Genomic DNA, 10,615 nt, shown 5'->3' with positions numbered 1-10,615 from the left:
GTAAATTGGCATGAAGGCCAACAGAGTTCAAGCATAAGAAAAAACAAAGCAGGAAAGGCAAAGAAGGTAAATCCTAAAGTTTATAAAAAAAAACTACTCATCAGCAGCCGTATCACTCCCAGCAACATCAGCTGCCCCATCCTGGGTAGCACTATCATCAGCCGCCCTTACCTGGGCGACACTACCTTTTGCCGTACATGCCTTGGCAGCTTAATCCTCAAGTGCTCCACTAACGGCGTTCTTGAAGGAAAACTTTGGCAAATCCTAGGAAGAAATAGCAAAAAGCTCGAGGTCTTTATCAAAAAATGTGTAGTCAAACGGCATGCCAAGGAAATGAACTCTGTAACCAAGCTTGTAGAAGTCAGCTTGACTTTGGGCAAGGATAACCTAAAGACCGGACTTCTCGCTCTTCAGCTATTTATTCTCCTTAGTCAGGTCAGTATGAGCACTGTAACTCTTCTAGTTTATTCTTCAAGTTCTCATTAACAAACAATGCTTCTTGCAGCTCCACTTCCTTATACTTAAGTTAATTGACGGCCTTCTTAAGTCGAACAACGTCATTATGCATGGCGAGCAAATCTACATCCTTGGAATCATGGGCGAACCAAAATTCTAAAATGGCACGCTCAAGGTCATGCATTAGCAAAGCTTGAACTTCAATCTCCTTCTCTGCAACGCCATACTTCCCCCGGATCGCGTCAAGCTGAGTCTTCAAGTCATTGATCTTTTGGCGAGCAGTCTTAAACTGTTGAGCAGTGGGGGCAGAGATAACAGATCTTTTCAAAAAGACAAGTTCAGACTCGAACTCTTTAATTTTCTCAACAACCGAGCAAGTTTCTGCTACCATGGCTGTAGCTATCTCCCTAGTAACCTTGGCGTCATCCTGCTCTATATGCATGTACTCAGCTGCCAATATCACAGATTTCTGCATCATAGCAAGTAAGGAACCTTTTCATGAGTGAGCTGCATTCCTTACGAAGAAATGAGAGTCGACAACCTTGCTTACGCCATCAACAAACTTGGCATATGCTTCCGTGTCCTTAAGAAGATCGAGCTTTAACAGCGCATGGATCTCAAAAAACTCTCCTAAAACTAGTTTGGCAGGCTGTTCACGGCTACTCATATAGGCAGAGGCTTCATTCTCAGCATAAGACGTCGACCTTGGCACCACCTTGATAGTGAAATCACCATCATCGTTTTTTGTTGTTGCACGCACTTCTGGAATCAGATCGAACTTGGTCACATAATACTGTCTTAGAATAAAACCAGGCATAGGGGGCAAGGCAGAATTCGTCCACTGAACAATTTTGTCAATAACTATTATAGCAACCTTCAGAATAACAGGCTTCACAGGCTCAGATCCAGCAGCCTCTTTCTTCGCCTTGGAAGAAGTTAAGTCAATCACAAACCTCCCAGCAGTGGACGTACTTTCGCGAGCAGCAGAGGAAGTCCTCAGCTTTTTCTCCACTGGTGGTTTTCTAGCAGACGACAAAGATCTTTCTCCCACCTTCATTTGCAACAGGCTCCACAGTGGCAATTAGACGAGAAAATGTCTCACCCTTGATCTTCCAATAGGGGCAGCCAACCTTTCTCCTTATGAAGAAGACTGAGCAGTCAATGCCACTCGCGATATTCAGCAGGGATCCCCAAAGCGATGTGCACCTTCTTCATGTCGGAAGGAGTCTTGGGAGTTGAACAAAATTTTGAATCTACATAAACAGATGAAGACAAGTCGAAGGCAACTCAACAAAAGTATAAAGTAGCTTAGAGACTAATCAGCCTACTTACCATCGATGAAAGCAGTCGGAATGCGAAGCCCAGGCCAGGAGTCAAATTTCATTTTCGCTGATCTCTGGGGTCTTTCTAGACCAGTCATGATCCCCTTTGCTCAAGTGATTGAACAGCCTATGACGGGTCCTCAGTTACCCAACACCATGATGTGGCTTTTTTCAAAAAAGTACCAAAACTCATTGGCAGTCAGGGCCAAGTCAAAGAACCTGCTCAAGTTGTGGAACCCTACCATCACGCAGACCGCATTTGGAGAGCATTGAGTAGGAACACACTTAATGGAGCAGATCAGATCTTGGAAGAATCGAGGCATGGGAAAGATGAATCTTAACACAAAGTAGTAGGGGTGAAACTTGATAGCTTTCCTAGACCCATACGGTTAGCGGCTGCTACCATCATTGGCCTGCTTCACGCGAACCCCAAACGGAATTGTGTGCTTACACATATCGAGGAAGTCTTTGAATTCCTCATCAGAACCTACCTTGACATGAGCAGCCCTGAAGTAATCTAGCTTACTTGCAGATCCGCCATGGCGATACAACAACGGCATAAATTCATCACTCATATGGCTTAAGGAAGGCATGTTCAAAAATCCTACAACGCGCAAGGAAAAATTATTAGAAGGCTGCTTGATGAAAGAAAAAATAGAAAAAATGGTCACAGAACCTAGCGCACCATGCAGCAACAACACCGCATCATGCCGCAACACACCATCCCAAGTCCTCGACCCCTCTTGAGCCAAAAATTCAAGCCCTAAGGCTCCACAAAATCAAGAAGAAGGAGAAAATTTAGAAAATTGAAATTTTCTTACATTTGGAAAAGAAGAAAAGCAATGGAACACATTACATGGCCAAGCGAAGATGATTACTAAAGAAGGGGGAACAAATATCCTCTGGCTTTCTCTCTTTCTGTGGGGTTTTAATTGCACTCCAAATTTATTTAACCCCCTACTTGACGCAGACTTAAATATGTTTTGGTGGCAATTACATTCCCTTTCCTAGAAGAATTTAAATTCCAAGTCAAAGTGGAGATCTACATCAAATTGGAACACAAACTCTGTTGCAGCTTTGGATTCCTACACCTCTTGCCCTTTTCTGCGAGTAGCCAAGTAGGTGTAGGGGCATTTGTGGAGCCAAAGATAATCCCATAAATCATGGACCTAACATGTGAATTATTCCCCCAAAAAGACAAGACTGCCCCTATTAAATAAGCAGGGAGCAGTCTCATTCACCACATGTAGCTGAGGTAGAGCAGGCAGAGATCAACAACTACTCAAGACACCCATTCGCGTAGGAAAAGTCAAAGGTATTTATGATAGAATAATCCCTTATTCTTATCATAAATACATTCCTAATAAGAGAAAACTTCTTCCAAGTAAGTAATCCTAATCCTATTTATTTATGATATTTACCTAATTACTCCAAGATATTTATTTACACAAATATCTTGGAATTTTCTCACCCAAAATACAACATAGGGCCAACCACCCCTAAACACTAGAGGGTCGGCCCATCTGCTCCTTTTCTCCTATAAATACACACTTTATCTCCAAAATTCAGTAAGCTTTAGCTACCCTAAAAAGGTTTTTTGCCACCCACAAACGCTCAAACACATTTTTCTTAGAATTCTAACTTTGGTCTCGGAGATTCTTTAGCCAAAGCCCCAATTCATCGTGGGCTCGTGATGCTTTTGGCCTTAATCTTAGGTGTTATTATTTTGCAGGTGCAGATTCGTCAATCAAAGGAAGGCGGAAATTTGCATCCACAGTCAAACTTTTAATAAAAATTTAACCTTCCTAAAGAATGCTAGATTGTTCATGTGCCATTAGGGTTTAGTTTAGGGGAGTTTTAATGACAAGGGCTTCTCCTAACTCTTTATTAACCAAAAATCATTTAATAACTTTATTTAATAAAAAATACTTAAACTTTAATGAAAATAACAAAATAATTTAATACAAAAAAAAAAACTGACATGTGGTTCCACTCAAATCACACACACACTCTCTCTCCATCCCTCCCTCACTTCACCCATACAAATCATATTATTTAACTATATATATCTCTCTCTCCTTCCACATATTCCTCCCATCAACTTTCTTTCTCTATTCTCCTCTCTCCCAACCTATCCACATCAACTTTGTCTATCATCTCTCCTTTCACATAATCCCACCCTCTCATGTCACCATAAATAACATATATATTTTTTTATTATTTATCCACGCGTCAAATCACTCACTCACTCTCTTTCTCACTCTCCACCTGTATAGATCATATTATTTAACTCTATTTCTCTCTCTATTCTTTTACATTTTCTATCTCCACTCTCCTCTCTCCGCTCCCATCCACATCAACTTTGTCTATCACCTCTCATTTCACATATCCCCACTCTCTCATGTCACCGTAAATAATATATTTTTTATTTTTTGTTTATTTCAACATTGTTTCATGATTTTTTTAGAACAAACTAAGTAGTAATATTACAAGACCAACAAAGAAGAAAATTTTCATTTTTCAGTTTTATTAACTATGCTAATTTTAATTTCGAAATAGTGATTTTAACTTTAATTTGGATAAATTATTCAGTTTGTGTCTTGGATAAGTTATTAAGTTTATATCATGTCGTATGAACAGTGACTATTTTTAGAACTGAAGATTGATTATTTCAAAAATTGAACACGAATATTTTTAAGAAAATTAATGAAAAAGGCTTCAAAACTTTGAATTTTATCCAAAAATCATCCAACAACTTTAGGTGCGCGCCACTCCGTGTTTAGTTTCAGAAATAGTATTCATGTTTAGTTTCAGAAATAATATAACTCTCACGTTCAGTTTTAGAAATAGTGATTATACTAGTGTTTAGTTTAAGAAATAATGATAGTACATGTATTCAATTTTTAGAAATAGTCACTGTACAGTTCAAAAATAGTGTGGTACATGTGTTCAGTTTTAGAAATAATCAGTGTTCAGAGATCAAATGCAGGGTTGGTTTTTTATTGTGTTACTATTTCTTCACTACAAATAAATGCAAAAATGTTCTTTATGTTAGAGAAAATTAGAATTCACGCATTCTCCAACATGACTTCGCATAGAAAGCAAGACGTAAATTTGTACCTTCCAAAAATGTTTACCGTAAGACAAATATTTATACCTGTAAAGTGGGATGAGTTTTCGCTTTTGCAAGTACCATTGTAGCATAATATCCAGAATAATATTTGGATCAAATGAACTCGAAAGATCCCTTAATAATCTTGAAAACAATGAATATACATTCGGTGTCCATATAATTGAAGGGGGCTTGGGAAATGAAAACACAAATATTTGTACTTAAAATAGTGCATTTATGGAGACTTTTTGTCCACTCTAATTACTTGATCACCACTCCAGTGTATGGTTGCATCATCTACCTTACTCATCTATCATATAGAAAACAATCAAATAGACAAGTTCAATCTCACGGTGACATTATCATTTAAAATAAGAAATTGGTCTTGCTCAGTTTATTGAGCATAATATACAACACATCGGCACGACGTTAGGTCCTAAACCAGTCTTGGAGGCACAACAACACACAAAAGCAAGGCTTTTTTCCCCTCCCGCTGGAGAAAAGGAAAGCATATGCATACCAGCATTCAGCATTCACAGGACTCCCAATAGCTTCTTTAAATCCCGCTGCAAAAGAATTATGTAAGCAGAAAGCTAGCATGATTACACAGATCGAAAATACAACAAACATCAAAGGTAGCACAGCACAATTATATTTGAGAATCAAAGTTCGAACATCCAAGTTTTTACCTCAATACTAAGGGGGGGAGTGGTCGGGTAATAGCGATCAGAAACTTTCCCCTCCTTGTCAACTAGAAACTTGGTAAAATTCCATTGGATATCATCTCCAAAGAATCCCCACTTGCCTAACTTCAAGAACTTATACAAGGGAGCAGCATTATCACTGTTTACTTCAATCTAACACAAGAGCGAGAGATGGTGAAATTACAAACCAAATTTCACATATTACAATACTCCATTCTCTCAGATGTAGAGGAAATGGCCATGGGGAAGAAGATATACAAATTCTAAATTGCAAAAATTCTAAACTAATTTTAAAACTGCATGTAACAATATAGCAGTTAATTTGACTAGCCTATCATTATCTCAAATCTTGAAACTAAACTTGTAATCTAAATATGGAATACCCTTCTCCATCGTTTTACAAAGAGAATAAATAATAGACAACCTTGTGGTTGAACCCTTTTGGCCGGCCTAAAAGTGCAATAGGTTTAACAGTGTAAGCTGTTTGAAAGTAGATACAAACTAATCTACAGCTGCTTGATTTACCTTGTCAAAAATTGGAAATTCAGATTTGAAACGAGTGCAGACAAACTCTTCAATCTCTTTATTACTTCCCGGTTCCTCATCACCAAACTGATTGCATGGAAACGCCAGTATCTCAAAGCCTGCATCAATTCCCCAGTATATCACACAAAGGCGAAAAACAAAAGGGTAGAATTATATGTTGAATTAGTCATATTACATTGATCTTTCTCTTATTTATCTTTAAGAAAAAAGGACTTCTGTATTTTACACCGAGGAGTACTTGTTTCTATGATGAAAATGAGACTGCCACTATTGGTTACCAAAACGATAGGCGTGAAAGAACATTTTGAGATCAAAATGCAAACCTTGATCTTTATACTGTTGGTATAGTTGATTCAGCTCTGTGTAGTTTGAGTTGGTCAGTCCACTGCCACAATTAGTGAAAACCAGCATCGTATAGATACGTTTAGAAAGGAAAAACAAAAACAAAACAAAAATAGTTTCCCGTATTAGCCCTGAATAACATCACACCTTTAGAGAAACACTTCAAGCTCAATACTTAAGAGAAACACCCAATTGAATATGCAACGGGAGAAGGGCACCAAATGAATTTTGCAACCAGCAATCAATCAGAACATGACAAGTGACTAACTGCGGGTTTATATCTCCAATTAAGCTCTCTAAGTGTTTATGTATGAAACTTATAGTTGTCAGGCGCAAAAAAGAAAGAACAAAGAAAGTAAGGAGACGAGGAATAATACCATTTGGAAGCAACATTGATAACGAGTAGAACTTTTCCCTTGTACAAGCTAAGATCCACATCATTGCCCCTTGCATCCTATACAAATATAAACACAACTATCAAAACCAAGATTCAAAAACAACACTTATTCATTAACCGAATTAATTCCGACATAGATTCAACACAATAGCAACATTTATTTATTTATCTATCTTTTTCAGAAATAGTGGGGCAAGCCACGGTTATCCACTGCTTCCAGGCCGAAGAGGCTATGTTTTACAATATTCCTTTTGTTTTTCTTGGCAACCAACCAGAGTCCAGAGTCCAGAGTCCAGACAAAGGAAAAATCCCAATTCTCCAAACAAGCCAAAAATAAGTAGTACCCAGAATTCAAAATTCCTTTAAATTGATTAGTATTGCAAGAAAAGATGAAAACTTATAACACAACCAGATGATTCCAACACTACCCATCTTCTACTTATTATTTAAACAACAAATTTTTGAAGAATATGTAGAGTCTTTTTACATCGCAACCTAAAAATTGAGCAGAAAAAGCATAAACTAATTGAAGATATGCAATTATACATAGATGAATGACATAGATGGGGAGTTACCTTGACAGTGAAGTCGTAAATTGTTTTTGGGTTCTCAGTTGCCTGGCTTGTCATCCTCTTCCGCTCTCAACTCTGAACAAACTGAAACACCTGAAGGTCCACAACGTTGAAAAATGCCGTTCTTTCCATATTCAATGTTGGAAGCTGACCTGCTAACAAAATGTTAATGACGCTTAGGCCCTCATGTTTCTCCTTGGGCCTTGGTCACAACCGTGGGCTAGGCTATGCTTATACTCATTGTTGCTCGGGGTTCGCTATAGTCTTACATGAGTGGATAAACGTAACTTACGATCAGTTTTTTATTTTTGCAGGTTCAAAAAAAACAAAAAAAAAACATTGATTTTTGAGTACGGTGATTCATTTTTTGCAGACATTTTATTTTTACTTATAATGAATTTTCTTCAACCAAATGGAGAGGGGTGCGGCTAGATCAGATGATTATGCAGAATGATTCATTTTTTTTTACAGGCATTGTGATTTTCCGTTTAATGAATTTTCTTCTAACCAAGTGGGGACGAGTGCTGCTAGACTAAATGATTGTGTAGAGTGATTCATTTTTTACAGGCATTGTGTTTTTCCGATGAAAGCGCGACGACAAGGGGCAGGGGAGCAGGCGCCACCACACAGGGTGACTCCGAGGGTAAAAAGCCACCACAAGAGTCAATAACAAACGAAGCTTAAATGCATAATCTTTCCTTAAACATCAACAGAACGCAACCCTTACAAGATGCCCAATAATACAAATAGATGCATCTTATTACAGTAAGTGCCTTTTATTCCACTATTAATTTACTCTCCTCTCATTTCTTCATATAGAGCTGCCCGTTCATGCGACCCCCAGCAGTTTCTTCACGTCCTTCTGCAAAACAAGAAGCAAGACAACAAACCAGAAATTCGTTAACCTAATTCACTTTCTCAGTTCAATGTAATTGTCATGAATGTATGTACGATTTCGCACCTCAATGCTAAGAGGAGAAGTTGTAGGGGCATAACGGTCAACGACTTTCCCTTCTTTGTCAACCAGGAACTTGGAGAAGTTCCACTTGATGCTGTCACCAAACAGTCCACCCTTGCTAGACTTCAAGAATTTGTAAATCGGAGCGGCATTGTTGCCATTCACATCCACCTAAAATTGGAAGAATGTAAATCTCCAGCTCTAGTAAATGAACGAAATGAAGACGCTTTCGCTGCTGATATGACATCCTAAGGAGCTCTTTACCTTGTCAAAGATGGGATACTCAGCCTTGAAGCGAGTGCAGGCAAACTCGACTATCTCGTCATTTGTCCCTGGCTCCTGAGCTCCAAACTGGTTGCATGGGAATGCCAAGATTTCCAAACCTGCAAGTCCACAGAAGCAAGTGTGAGCTACAAGCCTACAAGGCAACCGAAAGACTCGGAGTTTCTACAAAAACAGCCACGGGATGAAGTACAAACAGGCAAAAGGAAAGCAGACCTTGAGTTTTGTATTTCTCATATAACTGAGCCAACTCTGTGTAGTTTGCATTAGTCAAGCCACTGCATCAAAATAAAAAACCAAATTATATAATACGCTCACACTTCAGATTACGAAAAACAAGAGCGGCAAAAAATGCATCCCATTACATGAGAAAATAACCATATTTATCAGATTTTCATTCCATTTGGTAAGTATGTATGGATTGCACATAGAATCTCAGAAGAAGAATGAAGATATAGTGTACCATTGCGACGCAACGTTAACGATCAGAAGGACCTTCCCTTTGTAGGTGCTGAGATCAACATCATTACCCTTGGCATCCTGAAAGTAAACGGATTTACATTATACGCATTCAATTCTCAGTTTGCGGATGAAGTTTAAACAACCTACAGCCCCTATAGCACATGTCACTTTTGCAACTCAATCCCATCAATTTTTTTTGGGTCAAATTTAAAATAACCCAAATTCATTTTCTATTATAAATAGTAAAGGCGATATTCTTCACTAATCTACGCTACGTGGTCGGGGTGGTTTGCACCCGGGACAAAGCGGATTGAAGAGGATGACCCTAACCACAAGGGCCACCCACCAATGCGATCAGAACCCAGATTCTAACATGATCAATTAAACCCAAAATAGATTAAAGAACGGACCTTTACATAAATTACCCGAATTCTAATACAATAGGGGAAAGCCAAGTCAATACCCCTAATTTTAACATTTTTTTTTGGACAACCGATAGATTTTGTTAGATCAGATGTTAAATTAGCCACCGACGAGGTATGAATCTATGCCGTCCTGCTAAACAAACAAAAATCCCCAATCCCAAATGGAAAATGAAAATAGTCAAAATTGACGCAAAACTGTAAAAATAATCAAAATTCATGAAAAGACCACCTTGACAGTGAAATCATGGATTGATTTACTCTCGGACTGGCCAGCCATTGTACGATTCAACAGCAAAGTAGATGCAACCGGGCTTGAAAACTCGACCTTGATAGACGGCGAAAACAGAGAAATCCGCGACCGTGGCAAAAGGGTCTGCAAGGAATCGGCGGAGAAGTGCTTTTGCAGACGCTGAGACGCAGATGAAGCGGCAACGGTGAGTTTTCGTCGGAAGAGAAAACGAGTAGAATTGCAGATGCAGGGCATTTGGAGATTCAAGGCAGAGAATGGGCCTTTATTTATAGCTGTGGAATGCGATGATCTGTGAGCGCACACGTGGAGGAGACTCGGTTGACACGTAGGTGGTTTTGTATGCGCACACGTGGAGGTGTAAGGACAAAGCGTTTGGAAGTGGGGAAACGGCTGGGATTTTGCATCAGGGAATACGTCATGGGTTTCAATGGTCAGATTTTAGTTGATTGTTGGACTTAAATAAGTGTGAATGGTGTGAACTGTGTATGTTTGGATATTTGACATATTTTTGGTTTTCTCTTAACTGTTTTGTACTTTTGTGATAATGCAAATTCTTATTTGTCTTTGATTCTTTACTTCTGGATTTGGTTAGTTTTTTAGCGGACAAGAATTGTTTGCCCTATCATTTTCGATGATCTCTTGTATCTTTCTATTTGTGTGGTTACGATTAAGTTACATCAACATTTTATATTACTATTCATTTGTATCTTATTATCTTTTAAAAAAATAATATAAAATATTGACGTGATTTAATCGTGACCACACAAAACAAGAGGACGCTGAAAGT

The 10,615-nt window shown here is 38.5% G+C and overlaps 2 protein-coding genes across 2 annotated transcripts; both read right to left on the bottom strand.

Moving 5' to 3' along the window:
• Positions 1–5,223: 5,223 nt before the first annotated feature.
• LOC103932089 (probable phospholipid hydroperoxide glutathione peroxidase) lies at positions 5,224–7,611 on the bottom strand. Its single transcript, XM_009341640.3, has 6 exons — positions 7,455–7,611; positions 6,860–6,936; positions 6,464–6,525; positions 6,120–6,238; positions 5,580–5,747; positions 5,224–5,456 (listed from the first exon to the last, which is right to left on the bottom strand). The coding sequence occupies exons 1-6, from the start codon at positions 7,506–7,508 to the stop codon at positions 5,424–5,426; spliced, it is 513 nt and encodes a 170-aa protein (XP_009339915.2). The 5' UTR covers positions 7,509–7,611; the 3' UTR covers positions 5,224–5,423.
• A 546-nt stretch (positions 7,612–8,157) lies between these two features.
• On the bottom strand, positions 8,158–10,077 carry LOC103932090 (probable phospholipid hydroperoxide glutathione peroxidase). Its single transcript, XM_009341641.3, has 6 exons — positions 9,808–10,077; positions 9,155–9,231; positions 8,908–8,969; positions 8,674–8,792; positions 8,413–8,580; positions 8,158–8,313 (listed from the first exon to the last, which is right to left on the bottom strand). The coding sequence occupies exons 1-6, from the start codon at positions 10,060–10,062 to the stop codon at positions 8,281–8,283; spliced, it is 714 nt and encodes a 237-aa protein (XP_009339916.2). The 5' UTR covers positions 10,063–10,077; the 3' UTR covers positions 8,158–8,280.
• Between the last annotated feature and the right edge of the window lie 538 nt (positions 10,078–10,615).

The sequence above is a fragment of a genome, unplaced genomic scaffold, assembly GCF_019419815.1.
Source record: "Pyrus x bretschneideri cultivar Hongxiangsu unplaced genomic scaffold, Pyrus_bretschneideri_v1 Contig3, whole genome shotgun sequence".
In the NCBI taxonomy this organism is placed as follows: domain Eukaryota; kingdom Viridiplantae; phylum Streptophyta; class Magnoliopsida; order Rosales; family Rosaceae; genus Pyrus; species Pyrus x bretschneideri.
Note: the sequence above shows the minus strand (reverse complement) of the source record. Positions and strands in the feature narration are given on the sequence as shown.